The 19,696-nt window shown below is 41.7% G+C and overlaps 1 protein-coding gene across 1 annotated transcript; it reads right to left on the bottom strand.

The window, feature by feature from the left end:
• Positions 1-10,378: 10,378 nt before the first annotated feature.
• Positions 10,379-14,686, bottom strand: LOC100460374 (cancer/testis antigen family 45 member A3). Its single transcript, XM_024240622.2, has 4 exons — positions 14,518-14,686; positions 12,347-12,595; positions 11,875-11,968; positions 10,379-10,659 (listed from the first exon to the last, which is right to left on the bottom strand). The coding sequence occupies exons 1-4, from the start codon at positions 14,684-14,686 to the stop codon at positions 10,602-10,604; spliced, it is 570 nt and encodes a 189-aa protein (XP_024096390.2). The 3' UTR covers positions 10,379-10,601.
• Positions 14,687-19,696: the final 5,010 nt, after the last annotated feature.

Genomic DNA, 19,696 nt, shown 5'->3' with positions numbered 1-19,696 from the left:
GCCACCAGAGGGCTCCTTGGTCTAGCGGTAACGCCAGCATCTGGGAAGATGCCCGTTGCCAGGCGGACTGTGGTCTAGCGGTAGCGTAAGTGTCAAGGGAAAATACCCGCTACTTAGTGGACCGGGAAAGGGAGTCTCCCTTTCCCTGGGGGAGTTTAGAGAAGATTCTACTCCTCCACCTCTTGTGGAGGGCCTGACATTAGTCAGGCTCGCCCGCAGTTATCCAGAGGCCTAACCGTCTCCCTGTGATGCTGTGCTTCAGTGGTCACACTCCTAGTCCGCCTTCATGTTCCATCCTGTACACCTGGCTCTGCCTTCTAGATAGCTGTGGTAAATTAGTGAAAGTACTAAAAGTCTCTGATATGCAGAAATAATGGCATAAGCTGTCTTTCTCTTTGTCTCCTCTCTCTCTCTGCCTCAGCTGCCAGGCAGGGAAGGGTCCCCTGTCCAGTGGACACGTGACCCATGTGACCTTACCTATCATTGGAGATGACTCATACTCTTTACCCTGCCCCTTTTGCTTTGTATCCAATAAATAACAGTGCAGCCAGACATTCGGGGCCACTACCGGTCTCTGCGACTTGGTGGTAGTGGTCTCAGAAAAGGGCCCAGCTGCCTTTTCTTTTATCTCTTTGTCTTGTCTTTATTTCTACATTCTCTCGTCTCTGCACATGGGGAGAGACCCACTGACCCTGTGGGTCTGGTCCCTACACTGCCCGAGGTTCCCCTTTACCCGAAGAGCTGTAAGGGTCTCACCTAAGATTGTTGCCTTAAAGGGCACTGCTGCTCCTCTTCTGAAACTAACACCACCACCCCTCATTGCTTCTTAACCTGTACTTAAACTCAAGTTCCTTCTGGCCAAAACAGTGAGTTAGAAACTGAGCCCTGTCAGGAGGTGTGATAATCACCAAAACAACTGTATGATTTTTCCAATACAAAGTTTATATGGTAGTCTGCAGTAAACGAGTGAGAATAGTTCTTGAGGCTGGGGTATGAAGGTGGACAAAATATAATATTGGATCTGGCTTCAAATATTTGTGTGCAAGTTTTGCTGTGGATATATGCTTGTATTTCTCTCGGATATTTAGCTAGAAGTGAAATTTCCAGGTCATTTGATAACTTTATTATCAATTATTTGATGAAATGCCAGACTATTTTTCAAAGATGCTGCATCATTTTACATTCCCAGCAGCAATGGTGGAGGGTTCCAATTTCTCCTCTATAACACTGTTAATTACTTGTTAATATTCATCCCAGTGAGGTGAAGTAGTATCTCCTTGTGGATGTGATTCCCATTTCCTTAATGACTGAGGATATTGATGATCTAGTCCTGTGTTTAAGGTTGTAGAAATGAGGTCCTGGTATCTTTGCTGGGTGACAGCCAGGGACCACTCTCAGCTCCTAGGCCCTCCAGCACAGCTTCGTTGTGTATTCCTACATTTCAAAGCGGTAAAGCCCAATCAAATCCCTCTTGTCCTTTGACTATCTTGTACTTCTGTTTCTGCTTTCTGGTGGAGAAATCTGTCTGCTTTTACGTGTTTTTATTGGGGCGGGTGGGGGGCGTCGGTGGTGTTGTTTGTTTGTTTGTTAGGCAGGGTCTCGCTCTGTCTCCCAGGCTGGAGTGCAGTGGCGTGATCACGGCTCACTGCAGCCTCAAATTGCTGGGTTAAAATGATCCTCTCGCCTCAGCCTCCCAAGTAGCTGGGACTATAGGCACACACCACCACACCCACCTAATTTAAAAAAACAATTGTGTTTGGAGACAGGGGTTTCACTATGCTGGCCAGGCTGGTCTTGAACTCCTGGACTCAAGTGGTCTGCCCACCTCACCCTCCCAAAGCACTGGGATTACAGGAGTGAAACACCACCCCCATCTCTGTCTGCTTTTAAAGGACTTAATTGAGTGTGGCAGGCCCTCCACAGGGACAACTCAGGGATAACTGAGACAGAGAGATTATGCCATCTGCAAAAGCCCATTCCAGCTGGTCACTGCTGAGTGGGCAGAGGCTGCTTGGCTGGGTCTTGCAGGCCCATGGCTGCTGAGGGATGAGTGTGCCCAGGAGGCAAGTCTGCTGGCGACACAGGGAACAAAGAGGGCTGGGGTGGGATTTAGGCAGGGCTTCTCCCAGGACAGACCTGGGTGCTGAACTGGGAGGACCAAGGTGACTCTGAGCCCTGGCGGCTCCTAGTCTGATGAGCTGCAGCTGCCAGGTGAGGATGTGGAGCCCCGGCAGTGCAGGGCAGCTGAGAGCCTATGGGCAGGCACCCCAGGACCCAAGATGAGGGCAGCTGCCAGAGCCAGCTCCAACTGCTACAGTCCAAGGCCACCACTGTGAGGCTGTCCGGTTCTACCAATGTTCTCTCCTTTCAGCATTTGTTGGTACCTCAATGAGTTTCCAGGTAATAATCCCAGACATTGCCTCAGGTACCTGAAGAAGAATGCAGCTTTGAAGATGGGGTGCTTAATCCCAAGAATCCCCACCCATTTGGCCACATCAAATGACTTTGGTATTGTAATTTGCATTTTGTATGCGAAAGGCTCAAAATACTTCAGGGGTAGGCTGGTGCTCGATTTTTGCTAGAGAACAATCACTATTTTACCCCAGACTTTTACCATGTCTTCAAAAAGATGTGGCTATCAGAGTGGCAAGAGTGCCCTGAGTGTGATGTTCTCTTTCTAGGGACTTACATTGCCAGCTGCAGTTTCTACAGTACTGCTGATGAAGTGCATATAAAAACTTAGAAAAGAAAGGAAATTAGTATATGGAAGAGATATCTGCACTCCCATGTTTGTTGCAGCACCATTCACAATAGCTAAGATTTGGAAGCAACCTGAGTGTCCTCCAACAGATGAGTGGATAAAGAAAATGTGGTACATATACACAATGAAGTAGTAGTCAGCCATAAAAAAGAATGAGATCCCATCATTTGCAACAACACGGGTGGAACTGGAGGTCACTATGTTAAGTGAAATAAGCCAGGCAAAGAAAGACAAACTTCACATGTTCTCACTCCTTTGTGGGAGCTAAAAATTAAAACCACTGAACTCATGGAGATAGAGAGTAGAAGGATGGTTACCAGAGGCAGGGAAGAGTAGTGGGGGTGTCAGGAGGAAGTGGGGATGGCTCGTGGGTACAAAAATATAGTTAGGTAGAATGAGTAAGATGTAGCATTTGATAGCACAACAGGGTGACTACAGTCAATAATTTATTATACATTTTAAAATAACTAAAAGAGTGTAATTGGATTGTAACACAAAGAAAGTATAAATGGTTGAGGTGATGGAGACTCTATTTACCCTGATGTGATTATTATACGTTGTATGCCTTATCAAAATATCTCATGTAATCCATAAATATACACACCTACTACGTACTGACAAAAATGAAAAACGAAAAAAAAAGCCTGGAAATCCACAGAGCACGATATGGGTCTAGCCTTCACCTGAGATGGCAATTAGAAACTGATTGAATGCACAGACGTTTTCTCTTCTGATGGTGATTATAACTGGGACTGGACTCTTCAATATTTGTATCTTGGCTTCCAAAAATCTGGAAAGCGCTAGTTCCTCAAATTCCTAGGGTTATGCATTCTGGAGACTCAAGCATACACTGCAAGAAAAGCTGTAGACCATCCACCAGAATGCCCAAATGGAGTCACTCTTAAATAACGAGCCCTGCATGTTTCCAAAACCTCTAATTATCAGTGAAAAGTTTACTATAGCAGCCATTTCGCCACCCAGGACAATTGGAGAATGGCAGATATTAGGGACCATTAACTCCGTAAAAGCTGTAGAAGACTGCAGTAAAGGATCACAGTTACAGAACCAAAAGTGACAGTCTTCTATTTTGGATGTTTGTACAAAGAGGATATAGAATTAATAAAGTGGTTGAGGAACAGTTTTCCGCTTTAATACCAAAAACTAATATAGAAACCTGTAAAGGTGTCCAAGTGTAGTAATCTTTTTCATGTATATCTGGTTAAGATTTAAAACTGAAGCTTTCATTTTTAACCTTTTTAAAATTATAGATGCAAGAGGGATACATGTACAAGTTTCTCACTTGGGTATAATTGCATAATGCCGGGGTTTGGGCTTCTAGTGAACCCATCACCCAAATAGTGAAGAGAGCATCCAATAGGTAGCTTTTCAACCCTCCAACCTGCTCCCTCCCTCCCTTCCACTTCCCTTTTGGAGTCCTCAGAGTCAGTAGTTTCTACCTTTATGTTCATGTGTACCCATTGTTTAGCTCCCACATATAAATGAGAACATGCAGTATCTCATTTTCTGATATCTGATTTTGTTTCTGCATTTCACTTAAAAGTGAAGTTTTCGCCGGACACAGTGGCTCACGCCTGTAATCCCAGGATTTGGGAGGCAGAAGTGGGTGGATCGCTTGAGGTCAGGAGTTCCAGATAAGGCTGGCCAACATGGAAAAACCACAGCTCTACCAAAAACACAAAAAATAGCCAGGGCCTGGCGTGGTGGCTCACGCTTGTAATCCCAGCACTTTGGGATTCTGAGGTGGGCAGATCACTCAAGGTCAGGAGTTTGAGACTAGCCTGGCCAACATGGTGAAACTCTGTCTCTACTAAGAAATGCAAACAATTAGCCATGTGTGACAGTGCGTGCCTATAGTCCCAGCTACACAGGAGGCTGAGGCAAGAGAACTGCTTGAACCCGGGAGGTGGAGGTTGCAGTGAGCCGAGATTGCACCATAAACTTAATCAAATTGTTGTTCCAACTGCAGCTGCTGTACTGCAGGTGGTTTTGTTGCATTCGCAACTGTGACATCCCTGGGAACCTGATATATAATCTTGATTAGGTGAATGTTTTGCTTCCTTTCTTTAATTGTCGTAAACAAGAGTTTAGGTTCAGCTAGAAAGGACAGCAACGTACTATCATCTCCTATTTCAAACTTATATCAAGTTTCTATGTTTATATCCTAAACAAGCCCTTAGCGACAATGACCACCTTTCCCTTACGCCAGATGTGACACCATTCTTTGCACTGATGACATTATGCTGACTGAAAAGGAGGTAACAACTAATCTAGACACATTCGTGACACACTTGCAAGACATTATGTGAGAAATAATTCCCACACAACATCAGGGGTCTTCTACCTGAGTGAAACGCTTAACAACCTAGTAGTCTGGCATGTCAAGATGGTGGTTATAAGGTGAACAGCATGTTCCTACATCTTGCCTTTTTTAACACTAAATAAGGAACACAGAAACAAGTTGCATAATAGATGTTGTTTTCACGTATACCTCAACGTTGTGCAGTACCGTGACCCATTGACAAGTGCCTGAAACCCTGCTAGCATGGATCCGGGCCCAGAAAAAGAGAAGCTTCCCTAGTCCTGTGCCTGTGGTCTCATGTGGAGTTCCCTGTGACCAGTTGATGAGAAAATAAATAACATCATGCCTGATTTTCATTTGTTATTTCAGAATATGCAGGCACCACATCTATTAAGTTTGTTACTACTGCAAAAGAAATTATCCCCAATTTAGCAACTTAAAACAACACAAATATATAAGCAGCTCTGTAGATCAGAAATCCATGCAGCCGGGATTGGTATCTCTGCTTGGGATCTCACAAAATCAAAGTTAAGGTATCAACCAGGCTGCTGAGTAACTGAGGACTCAGAAATTATTTTCAAGCTCATTTGGGTTACTGGCAGGTCTAACTTCTATTTATTTATTTTTATTGTACTTTAAGTTCTAGGGTCCATGTGCACAACGTGCAGGTTTGTTACATAAGTATAAATGGGCCATGTTGGTGTGCTGCACTCGTTAACTTGTAATTTACTTTAGGTATATCTCCTAATACTATCCTTCTGCCTCCCCCCCCCCCATGACAGGTCCCAGTGTGTGATGTTCCCTACCCTGTGTCCAAGTGTTCTCATTGTTCAATTCCCACCTATGAGCGAGAACATGCGGTGTTTCATTTTCTGTCCTTGCAATAGTTTGCTCAGAATGATGGTTTCCAGCTTCATCCATGTCCCTACAAAGGACATGAACTCATCCTTTTTTATGGCTGCATAGTATTCCATGGTGTATATGTGCCACATTTTCTTAATCCAGTCTATCATTTTTGGACATTTGGGTTGGTTCCAAGTCTTTGCTATTGTGAATAGTGCCGCAATAAACATACATGTGCATGTGTCTTTATAGCAGCATGATTTATAATCTTTTGGGTATATACCCAGTAATGGGATGGCTGAGTCAAATGGTATTTCTAGTTCTAGATCCTAGAGGAATCACCACACTGTCTTCCACAATGGTTGAACTAGTTTACAGTCCCACCAATAGTGTAAAAGTGTTCCTGTTTCTCCACATCCTCTCCAGCACCTGTTGTTTCCTGACTTTTTAATGATTGCCATTCTAACTGGTGTGAGATGGTATCTCATTGTGGTTTTGATTTGCATATCTCTGATGGCCAGTGATGAGGAGCATTTGTTCATGTGTCTGTTGGCTGTATAAATGTCTTCTTTTGAGAAGTGTCTGTTCATATCCTTTGCCCACTTTTTGATGGGGTTGTTTGATTTTTTTCTTGTAAATTTGTTTAAGTTCATTGTAGATTCTGGATATTAGCCCTTTGTCAGATGGGTAGATTGCAAAAATTTTCTCCCATTTTGTAGGTTGCCTGTTCATTCTAATGGTATTTTTTTTTTCTGTGCAGAAGCTCTTTAGTTTAATTAGATCCCATTAATCAATTTTGGCTTTTGTTGCCATTGCTTTTGGTGTTTTAGACATGAAGTCCTTGCCCATGCCTATGTCCTGAATGGTATTGCCTAGGTTTTCGTCTAGGGCTTTTATGATTTTAGTTCTAACATTTAAGTCTTTAATCCATCTTGAATTAATTTTTGTATAAGATGTAAGAAAGGGATCAGGTTTCAGCTTTCTACATATGGCTAGCCAGTTTTCCCAGCACCATTTATTAAATAGGGAATCCTTTCCCTGTTTCTCGTTTTTGTCAGGTTTGTCAAAGATCAGATGGTTGTAGATGTGTGGTATTATTTCTGAGGGCTCTGTTCTGTTCCATTGGTCTATATCTCTGTTTTGGTACCAGTACTATGCTGTTTTGGTTACTGTAGCCTTGTAGTATAGTTTGAAGTCAGGTAATGTGATGCCTCCAGCTTTGTTCTTTTTGCTTGGGATTGTCTTGGCAATGTGGGCTCTTTTTTGGTTCCATATGAACTTTAAAGTAGTTTTTTCCAATTCTGTGAAGAAAGTCATTGGTAGCTTGATGGGGATGACATTGAATCTGTAAATTACCTTGGGCAGTATGGCCATTTTCATGATATTGATTCTTAATATCCATGAGCATGGAATGTTCTTCCATTTGTTTGTGTCCTCTTTTACTTCTTAAAGTTGTAGAACTGAGGTAGCCGTATACTTGCAGTCTTTGCTGAGGCCACTCTAAGCTACTTGAGCCCCCTCATACCTCCTTAGTTGCATCCTTCTATCTTCTAAGCAGTAATGGTGCATCATGACTATGGCGGCTGAGATAAAGGTTATTCATAGGTTTGGCAACAAGAACTTTCATTTACCAGGTCCATCTCATTACAGCCACTGCTCACTATTCAGTCTGACAGCAGCAGAGACCAACACTGAGTCACCAGTATGATACAATGTCCCAGAATGGTCAGTCAGCTTCCAGGTAGCACTGTGATTACTTGGGTCTGCTTCCACAATTGAAGGGGTATCATTTTCAGCTTGCTCAAATAGACACTTATTCTGCATATGGATTTTCATTCCCACCCTGGTACTTCAAGAAAACCAATACTGTGGTATTAGGAAAGGCTGTACCCACCATCATGGTATCCCACACTGCACCAGTTTTAAACATGAAACTCACTTTACAGGAAATAAAGTATGGGAATGGGCTCATGCTAATGGGTTTCACCAGTCTTGGGATGTTCTTCAGCATCCTGAAGTGGCTGGCTGAATAGCACAGTGGAGTGAACTTTTAAAGCCTGAGTTGTAGTTCAAGCTTTGTGGCAGTGCTGTGGCTGACAATTTCAGAGGCAGCAATGCTGTATCCCAGCATCAAGGATATGGAACTATTTCTCCCATAGCCACATCTATGTCTTCAAGAATGAAAGAGGCAAGATGCGGGCCTCCTCTCACTATTACTCCTGGGTATCTAGTAGCAAAATTTTTCTTTTTGTGCTCAAGAAGCAAACTTTGCTCTCAAGAAGCAAACTTTTGGCTCTGCTGGACTAGAGGTCTTAGCTACAAATTGAGAAATTTTTTCAACAGGTGAAGCAAAAATTATTCCATTGAAATGAAAATTGTGTCTGCCAGCTGACCACTTTGAACTCTGCATTCCTCTCAACCAAGAGACAAAGTAGGGGGTCCACTACTGGCTTGGATGATGGAAACTGAAAAAAAAAAACAAAAATCCCATGCCTACGTCCTGAATGGTATTGCCTAGGTTTTCTTCTAGGGTTTTAATGGTTTTAGGTCTAACATTTAAGTCTTTAATCCATCTTGAATTAACTTTTGTATAAGGTGTAAGGAAGGGATCCAGTTTCAGCTTTCTCCATATGGCTAGCCAGTTTTCCCAGCACCATTTATTAAATAGGGAATCCTTTCCCCATTGCTTGTTTTTGTCAGGATTGTCAAAGATCAGATAGTTGTAGATATGTGGCATTATTTCTGAGGGCTCTGTTGTGTTCCATTGGTCTATATCTCTGTTTTAGTACCAGTACCATGCTGTTTTGGTTACTGTAGTCTTGTAGTATAGTTTGAAGTCAGGTAGCATGATGCCTCCAGCTTTGTTCTTTTGGCTTAGGATTGACTTGGCAATGTGGGCTCTTTTTTGGTTCCATATGAAATTTAAAGTAGTTTTTTCCAATTCTGTGAAGAAAGTCATTGACATAGGCATGGGCAAGGACTTCATGTCTAAAACACAAAAGCAATGGCAACAAAAGCCAAAATTGGCAAATGGGATCTAATTAAACTAAAGAGCTTCTGCACAGCAAAAGAAACTACCATCAGAGTGAACAGGCAACCTACAAAATGGGAGAAAATTTTCACAACCTACTCATCTGACAAAGGGCTAATATCCAGAATCTACAATGAACTCAAACAAATTTACAAGAGAAAAACAAACAACCCCATCAAAAAGTGGGTGAAGGACATGAACAGACACTTCTCAAAAGAAGACATTTATGCAACTAAAAAACACATGAAAAAATTCTCACCATCACTGGCCATCAGAGAAATGCAAATCAAAACCATAATGAGATACCATCTCACACCAGTTAGAATGGCAATCATTAAAAAGTCAGGAAACAACAGGTGCTGGAGAGGATGTGGAGAAATAGGAACACTTTTACACTATTGGTGGGACTGTAAACTAGTTCAACCATTGTGGAAGTCAGTGTGGCGATTCCTCAGGAATCTAGAACTAGAAATTCCATTTGACCCAGCCATCCCATTACTGGGTATATACCCAAAGGACTATAAATCATGCTGCTATAAAGACACATGCACACATATGTTTATTGCGGCACTATTCACAATAGCAAAGACTTGGAACCAACCCAAATGTCCATCAATGATAGACTGGATTAAGAAAATGTGGCACATATACACCATGGAATACTATGCAGCCATGAAAAATGATGAGTTCATGTCCTTTGTAGGGACATGGATGAAGCTGGAAACCATCATTCTCAGCAAAGTATTGCAAGGACATAAAATTAAACACCGTATGTTCTCACTCATAGGTGGGAATTGAACAATGAGAACACATGGACACAGGAAGGGGAAGATCACACACCGGGGACTGTTGTGGGGTGGGGAGATGGGGGAGAGATAGCATTAGGAGATACACCTAATGCTAAATGACAAGTTAATGGGTGCAGCACACCAACATGGCACATGTATACATATGTAACAAACCCACACGTTGGGCATATGTACCCTAAAACTTAAAGTATAATAATTAAAAAAAGAAAAAAAAATCCCTGGTTAAATTAAAAAAAAACAAACCCAACAAATCGAGTTCCTACTACACCAGGGGCTAAGGAAGAGTATGCGTGATATGTCTAGAGAGCTTCTTAGTCCTCCCGTGTTTTTCGATTAGAGTTAATGGAAAATCACAGCAACCCCATCCAGGCAGGATATCTAATTGTTCAGACTCTTCTGTAATGAAGGTTTGAGTCATCCTGCCAGGCCAAGCATCATGACCAACTGACATGCTATCTTAGGGCAAAGGGAATGTGAAATGGGTAGTGAAAGAAGGTGGGTATAAATACCAGCTACAACAATGTGAGCTGCTGCAGAAACCACGACTGTAATAGTATTTACCTAATAGGTTAATAATATCTACCAGCACAGGTGGGAATACAAAATAACCAAAACACAGGTTATCTTTTCAAATAAAATGCTTAGGGAAAAAGAATATCTTTTACTAACAGCAATTTCTTAGCCTCTGGAAGGCCATTTGATTCGGTAACATATGCCAGGAGACTTCAGCAATATCCTGCTCCATCGTAGAAAACAGCAATCTGACCCTTTTCTCTCCTCAATCATTAACGAGATTATGCATTTGGGGGTGTGATAATCCTCCAGGGACAAGTATTCTCAAATCATACGTTTCAGTTTCTTCTTAAGGTGCTTAACAAAGTCTGGTCTCTTACATCTGAAAAGAAAGAGACATGTCATTAACCAAAAGATAGCCAAAGAACCTATGCTGTAGGAAGCACTGTGACGGATAAAAAGATGAAGTAACAGTCAGCATGCAAATAGAAATGTATCTGCATGGTAAGAGGTAGTCTAGCCAGCAATAACAAATGCTGGCGAGGGTGTGGAGAAAAGGGAACCTTCATACACTGTTGGTGGGAATATAAATTACTACAACAACTATGAAGAAAAGTTTGGAGGTTCCTCAGAAAACTAAAAATGGAGGTATCATATGATTCAGCAATTCCACTGCTGGATATATACCCAAAAGAAAGGAAGTCAGTGTACTGAAGAGATATCTGCACTCCCTTGTTTGTTGCAGCACCATTCACAGTAGCCAAGATTTGGAAGCAACCTAAGTGTCCACTGACAGATGAATGGATAAAGAAAATATGGTACATATACACCAGAGAGTACTGTTCAGCCATAAAAAAAGAATGAGATTCAGTCATTTACAACAGGGATGGAACCGAAGGTCATTATGTTATGTGAAATGAGCCAGGCACAGAAAGACAAACTTAACATGTTCTCGCTTATTTGTGGGAGCAAAAATGTACAGCAACTGAACTAATGGAGATAGAGAGAATGACGGTTACCAGACGCTGGGAAGGTTAGTGGGGGTGGAGGGTGTGGGAAGTGGGGATGACTAATAGGTAGAAGAATGGAATAACTAAGATGTAGTATTTCATAGCCCAACAGGGTGACTATAGTTGGTAATAATTTAATTGTACAGTTAAAAATAATGAAGAGTATAATTGTATTGTCTGTAACACAAAGGATAAAAGCTTGAGGTGATAGAAACCCCACTTACCTTGATGTGATTATTACACATTGTTGTCTGTATCACAATACCTCATATACTCCAGAAATATATGCATCTGCTATGTCCCTACACAAATTTTTTAAAAAGAGGTAGTCTAGCAAATACAAAGAGTGTCAATTGAGGGACAATGCACACCTCAGACTAAGATGAGAATGGAAGTCTCCATAGTCTTCGAAGAATGAGTTAGATTCAGATAACATTAGCCTAAGTAACTGTGGAGACACCTGTAACTATGAGTGAGGACCAGGATTTGAGAAATTCAAGGCAGGGGCTGTACTCCCACGTTCACCCCCAGTACTCTATTGAGCCCAAGTGCTCAAAACAAATTGGACAGTTCCTATTTCTACCCACCTTGCTGCTTCCTTGATGATGGATTCAAAAAATTGTTTCTTGACTTCCATAGGTCCTTGCACTCCTTCAAGCATTTTGAAGATTTTTTCATATTCTGAAGATGTTTTTAAAAAACTTCAGTATTATCAAATATAAAGAAGAACAGAAGTGAATCTATACCTCAGCAATCCTGCTTCAGAGGCTAAAATGTTTTAAATGCTTAACTCAAGATATCTGCACATACAAAACCTAAATAATAAAAAAGACACCTGCACATACATACGAATGTAACTCCTTTAACCATAACCAAGTAAGAAAAGAAAAAGAAAAAATGTACTATGCTTTAGTCAAAGAAAAGAGGAACCACCATAAATTATGTGCAATCTCAACTCTGGCAAAGAATGAAACTCAACAGGCAACATGAATATCTTCTGAATCATAGAAAGAGTGACTTCCTATAGTTTTATAAAACAGACATTCTTATACTACTTACTTCGTCCAATGCATCGGATTTCCTTCACTAATTGACGTTTTATATCAGCATTAATTTCTTCTTGGCTTTTGGGAGAGGATGCTGTTTCTCTGCATTCTAGGTCATCTCCAGAGAAACTGCTGGTAATGTTTCCTCCCACAGGTGCATTTCTACCAGGTTTCTGCATCAGCCTATCTTTGCTGAAACTAGTAAAGTCATCAGTCTGAGAATCCAATTGGCTCGGTGGAATACCATGTCCTGTCTTAAGCTCTGGTGAAACAGATTTTGAGTAAAAGCCATCAGTTGGAGTTTGACCACTTTCTTTCCCCTCCACATAGACATCATGAAAGACAGATCTGGAAACCAAACTGACAAGTTGAGCTGTGAGATATGTGTGTTTCATCACCCCTCTGGGTACATCTATGTGCTCCTCAGTTTCTAGGGAATTGTTTATTTCATAAATGGGAGGATACACCAGGGAGAAATCCCAGGCCTCACAAACTGAGGCCAGGACACATAATACAATAAAACCACCTCTTATTTTCTGGCCCTATGAATAGATATGGAAACCAAGTAAGACAGTACAACTCCAAAGCAACATTCACAGATCCCTGGTACTCATGGGATAGTTTCAGCTTGTTATGCTTTGCAAGTTGAAAGCAGCAAGTCTCACTTGATATCATGATTTCTCAAATTCACTTACAAACCGCCATGCTTTACTGAGCTGGAAGCCAGACAACTTGGATACACCGCAACCGGCCTCCTCTCTACATCAAATATATTCTGAGAAAATAGAGGCGGCCATTACTGCTGAAAGTTCTATGCGCACTCCATCACCAAAAAGTCCCTTTTAGTGTATGATTTTCCTCATCCTTCCTTTCTGTCTCACAAAAGTGACTTTCTTTTCACTCCAGGTCTGACACCTCTCATTTATTCATCATCTGTGGCAGGCAGCATGCCAGTAGTTGGGGATCAGCAGTAAACAGCCCAGAGAGCAACGTTCCCTGCCTTTGTGGAGCTCACATCCTCATGGGGCGGTCAGACAGTATCTGCACAATGAGCAAATGAAACAAACAGCGTTGGGCTGGTGGTAAGGAAGCAGTCTACAGGCCTGTGGGCAATAGCAGCAGAGGGAGCCCCAGGAGCTTCTGCTGGTTGGGGACAGCTTTCTGTTGAGGTATCATTGGGCAGGGCTTGAAGGAAGAAGCAGAGCTACCTGCCCAGACGCAGAGGGGCAATTCCAGGTTGCAGTAAGGCCAAGGGTATGGGCTGGAGTGGGGATGGACTGGGCACTACGGGGTGAAGGTCAGAAGCAGAGAGAGTCAGGAGATGATGGGGCCCGTGTTAGGAGAGGGTGACAGAGGCCAGGTCATGCAGAACACTGTAGACCAAAGCTTGTTCACAGTCGGTTCTGAGTGCTTAGGAGTGTTGAGGATGGGTGTTCAGGAGCGACATGGCATGATGTGATTTACATGCCAACATGATGACCTGGCTGCAGGGTTGGAGGGTATGTGTTTGATGTGGGCAATAATGAGAAACATGGAGGTATCACAGGAGCTCAGTGATTGATCATGGCAGAGTGGAATAGAAGGAGAGAGAGAGATGCTGGGGTTGAGATTTTTTTTACAGTATTTAGAGAAGAGAAGAAAAAGAAATGTAGAAAAAAACAATGATGGGGTCGGGGGTGGTGGCTCGTGCATGTAATCCCAGCACTTTGGGAGGCTGAGGTGGGTGGATCACCTGAGGTGAGGAGTTCGAGACCAGCCTGGCCGACATGGCGAAACCCCGTCTCTACTAAACTTACAAAAATTAGCTGGGTGTGGTAGCTGGTGGTTGTAATCCCGTTACTCGGGAGGCTGCGGCAGATTAATCAGTTGAACCCAGGAGACGGAGATTTCAGTGAGCCGAGATCGTGCCACTGCACTCCAGCCTGGCTGAGAAGAGCAAAACTCCATATCAAGAAAAAAATGATAGGGATTCACCAATAAGGACAAGAAATTAAAAAAAAAAAAAAAAGATTGTGGGAAATGGAAATCCTAGAAGGTTTTCATGAAGAAGCGAGTGAACAACTGTCAAATGCTGCTGAGAAATTAATGGCAATGTCAGCCGAAACTGTTAACCTTGACAAGGACAGTTTCTCTGGAGCGGATGAGGCAGGAGCATGAAGAGGAGGTGAGGACAGGCTTACTTACTCTTTTCTTTGGACATGGCAGAGCCTGCAATAAGACTGTCTCCTGCTCCTTGTTTCCTTGCCAACAGGGCCATCCTCTGCCTTTTCTGATACGAAGGACTGTCACATTCCCTGGGACGTTTAAACATGGTTTCAGGATCTACAGCCACCTTCTCTGTTTCATCGGTCATTGTTTCCTGAAAAACATCAATGAACATACTCCATTCATGACAAAAATCTAACCATCACAAAATGGCAAAATCTGCATATGTGTATACAACCAAGACTTTGAATCGTTAATTTCACTTTTAATCACGAGCCAAGATTTACCAAGTCTGAGCAAACACTCTGTTCTCAGGAAAAGAAACCTAATTTTAATGTACACTAAGTAAAACAGAACTAAGATGGTAAAACCAAATCAATCAGAATGCTTGTGGAATAAGCAGCTGTCATCAACCAAAAATAGATAAAAATATTATTACCTATTTGAAGATGTATAAGCCAATCTGTATTAACCCTTATTAGGAAAAATAGCTGTATAAACCAATCTGTATTAACCCTTGTTATACATTATATTGTAAATTATATATTATACATTATATTATACATAATATGTATTTAATATATAAGTATTTATACTTATATATTCAAATAGATGTATAAACCAATCTGTATGAACCCTTATTAGGAACTCTTATTAGAAGATTGATACAAAACCGATAACAACATCTGACAAGGAATTTAGAAGAATGAAAAACTACAAGATCAGGCCAAAAATACAAGCCAATATCACCCCTGAACTTAGACACAAAAATTCCAAACTAAGGGTGAGCAAATAAAATGCAATAGTACTTAAAAAGGACATACATCATGTTGGAGTATATTGCAGAAAGGCAACATTGATTTAACATTTGAAAATCGATAAATGTAATGCACCACATTAACAACAACAACAAACAGGGAAACGCCACATGATCGTTTTTATACATGGATCAATGTTTAAAGTCCATTCGTGATAAAAACTATCACCAACTTAGGAAAAAGGGCAACTTTCTTATTCTGGTTAGCATATGTACAAAAAAATTGTAAATGTCATACTTCATAGTGATGTATCAGTATTTTCTCCCTGAGTTTGAAAACAAGACAAAGATGTCCACTATCCATTCAACAATCTACTGGAGGTTCTAAAAAGTGCTGTAGCATCAGGAAAATACAATAGGTTTAAAATTTGGAAAGAAATAAAACTGTCATTATTCACAGATGACATTGTTCTGTACATAGAAAAATGCAGAAGAATAAAATCATTACGGTTAATAAGCAAATTTAGTCAACTTACTAGATATAATGAAAACCAATGGCATTTCTGTATAATTAATAGCGACAAATAATTAGAATATAAGATTTCAAATGTCATTAAAAACAGTACCAAAAACATCAAATATTTAGGAATAAATCTAATCAAGATGTGCTACAGCACTACACAAAAATTATAAAACATCACTCAGAGAAATTCAAGACTGTAGTAAATGGAGAAAAATATTCTTTCCATGCATTGGAAGACATCTTTTTTTTTTTTTTTTTTTGAGTTGGAGCCTTCCTCTGTCGCCCAGGCTGGAGTAGAGTGGCACAGTCTCTGCTCACTGCAACCTCCACCTCCCGGGTTCAAACAATTCTCCTGCCTCAGCCTCCCGAGTAGCTGTGATTACAGGCGCCTGCCATGACGCCTGGCTAATTTTTGTATTTTTAGTAGAGACGGGGTTTCACTATATTAGCCACACTGGTCTTGAACTCCCGGCCGCAAGTGATCCACCTGCCTTGGCCTGCCACAGTGCTGGGATTACAGGCGTGAGCCACCATGCCTGGCTGGAAGACATTATTAAAAGACATTATTGTCAAGTCTCGCAGAATGATCACAGCAATAATATTTAAAATTCCACCATGTTAACAAAAGTTTTTCTGAAAATTGACAAGCAGATCAATTTTTAAGTATATGCAAATAAAAGATTTGGAAAAGCCAAGTTTTTTTAAGCCAAGGAAAATACAGTTTTTTTTTTAAGAAAAAGAACTAAGTTAGTAGATATGCACTACTATATATGAAATTTACTATAAAGGTAGAGTAATTAAAACAGTGTGGTACTGGAGCAATGACAGGCAAATACACCAAGGGAAGAGGACACAGAGGCCAGAAACAATCTGGAAATACAAAATACAGAAGAGCTGTAAATGATTGTGGAAAAGATAGTGCTTTTAATAAATGCACTTGATAAATGCAGGGAAAATACAAACCTAGACTCTTACCTCTTCCCACTCCACAAAACTTTATTAAAGATGGATAGACAATCTAGTAAACACTTAAGATACTGTCTTCACAACTATAGTATAGGCAAAGATGTTTTTAATGAGGATAAACAAGCAGTAACCATAAAGAACAAATTGTTTAATTAGACATAATTAAATGGAAAAGTTCCATTCCTCAAAGACACTATTAAGAAGTGAAAAACCAAAGCATGTTTGTAGATTATACATTATGCAGTATATAGTATAGGTTATGTATAAAATATATATTACTTACACACATATATACATATTTATCTAGCAACAAATGAATGGAATCCAGAATATATCCAGAACTACAAATGAATTTCTAAAAAACAAACATCCCACTAAAATTTGGGGGGAAAAGCTGAATAGGCACTTCATAAGAGTCATACTCTAATGGCTAATAATCACATCAAATATATCTGGGCTCTGACTTTACTCCATTCCATGAGAATTTATTTCAGATGATTGGGAGATCTAGAAGAAAACTTAGAATATTATTATCATGAGTGTAAATTAGTTCAACCATTGTGGAAGACAGTGTGGCGATTCCTCAGGGATCTAGAACCAGAAATACCATCTGACTCAGCAATCCCATCACTGGGTATATACCTAAAGGATTATAAATCATTCTACTATAAAGACACATGCACACATATGTTTATCACGGCACTATTCACAACAGCAAAGACTTGGAATCAACCCAAATGCCCATCAATGATAGACTGGATAAAGAAAATGTGGCACATATACACCATGGGATACTTTGCAGCCGTAAAAAAGAATGAGTTCATGTCGTTTGAAGGGACATGTGTCAGCAAGCTAACACAGGAACAGAAAACCAAACACCACATGTTCTCACTCATAAGTGGGAGTTGAACAATGAGAACACATGGACACAGGGAGGAAAACATCACACAGTGGGATCTGTTGGGGGATGGGGGGCTAGGGGACGGATAGCATTAGAGAAATACCTAATTTAGATGACGGGTTGATGGGTGCAGCAAACCACCATGGCATGTGTCTATCTATGTAACAAACCTGCACGTTCTGCACATATATCCCAGAACTTAAAGTATTATATATATAATCGTAATGGCATTGGGTGATTCAAAGATGTTTCTTAAAATAATAAAAAGCACTAGCCATAAATAATACACTGATTAATAAAATTAAGAGAATCTGTTCATCTAAAACACATTATTGAGATACTGCAAAAGCAAAAAAGATTCATAGAAGATACTAAAATTGTATATGTATTTTTATATATGTACATATATGCCTGCATGCATGTGTGTATAACTCAAATACAGAATATATGGAAACTACAAATCCATTTTTAAAATACAAACATCTCAGTAAAAGCTGGAGAAAAATACCTGAAAAGGAACTTCATGAAAGACATAGTTAAATGACCAATAAACACATAAAATGGTGCTAAAAAAAAAAAAAAAGAAAACAATAAATAGCTGGGTGCGGTGGCACTGCAATCCAGTCTGGGTGACAGAGGGAGACCCCATCTCAAAAGACAAACAAAAATCAATAAATAAAAACAATTTTTTAAAAAGGTGCTCGATCTCATTAATCAGCAGAGAAATGCGAGTGTAGACATAAGGAGAGATCACTGCACACCCATCAGAGTGGCTGGAACGAAAGACTAACTGTACAGCGAGTGTTCGAATGTGGCACAGCTGGAACCTTCGAATATTTCTGGACTCCCATTCCCACACAGACACCTGAGACTGTGGCCGAAAGGTCAGATAGAATCCTGGCGAAGAGTTCCTTCAGAATTGAGATCAACCCACCAAGGAAAAGCACCCCAACCCGGGGCGAGACAGAGTTCCCAAGATCACGTGGCCTCCCTCATGGCTGACACAGAGCTCCCCGAGTCCCACCATAGGCTTAGAGAATCCAAGGAACAGCACCCTATTCCCCCGCAGCACCGGGAGAGAGCACCCACCACCAAGACAAAGCATCCGGTAAGCGTCCACATTGGGGATAAGCAGAACCAAAGAAAAGCCAACACATCCTAGCTGAGAGCGAGCGACATCCAAGGACAAATGTGCCTCACGGCCGACATCAGCACCCAAGGAAGAGTCCCTCGCAGGTTGAGATAAAGCCCCCATCAGTGATCCCACAGGGCGGCGATAATGCGTCCGGGACACAGCCACCCCCACCATGTTCCATGAGAACAGATAGAGTCCCCAAGGCAGAGCCCCCCCTCAGGACTGCGACTGAGTGGGAAAGAAATAGCGCCGCACCCGAGGCCGACACAAGCAACCAAGGCATGGCCCCCACCCCCGGGCTCAGGACATTTCAGTAGGAAAAGTCCCTAGCATCACCGAGAGGGAGCCCCCAAGAAAAGCCCCCAGCCTCACAACACAGCTGAGACGAGGTGCCCAAGGAATACCCTCCCCCGCGGCTGACACAGGCGCCCATGGCGGTGTCCCCAGAGCTGAGCCACTTCCCCAAGGGAGCCCTACCACACACCAGACAGAGAACACCACAGAAAAGACGCTTTCCGAGGAAAAAGGACACTTTCCGGGGTGAAATTAAAGCATCCAGGGAAAAACTGCCCCACTCACAGTCCTTAAGTCCTGACCTTGCTGGAGGAGAGACGGCGGCACCTCACAAAACGGCAGTGAAGTTGTGGCGCCTCCCCACTGGTGGCACTTTCTAGAAACCTGCCCTCTGGGAGTTGTGGGAAATGTGCCCCCTAGGGCACATGGGAGTGATGTGCATGGGGAGGCGTCTCACCAGAAGCACTGATCCCGTTTGGCCCAAGGGGGATGGAAGGAAGGGAAGTAGCCAGCCACAGCGTGCCTGCCCCAACCGAACACTGGGAACCTGTTGGGGGAGCCAGAGTCCTGAGGAGAAGCCTC

Source organism: Pongo abelii, chromosome X, assembly GCF_028885655.2.
Source record: "Pongo abelii isolate AG06213 chromosome X, NHGRI_mPonAbe1-v2.0_pri, whole genome shotgun sequence".
In the NCBI taxonomy this organism is placed as follows: domain Eukaryota; kingdom Metazoa; phylum Chordata; class Mammalia; order Primates; family Hominidae; genus Pongo; species Pongo abelii.
The sequence above is the reverse complement of the archived record's forward strand: the minus strand, read 5'-3'. Positions and strand labels throughout refer to the sequence as shown.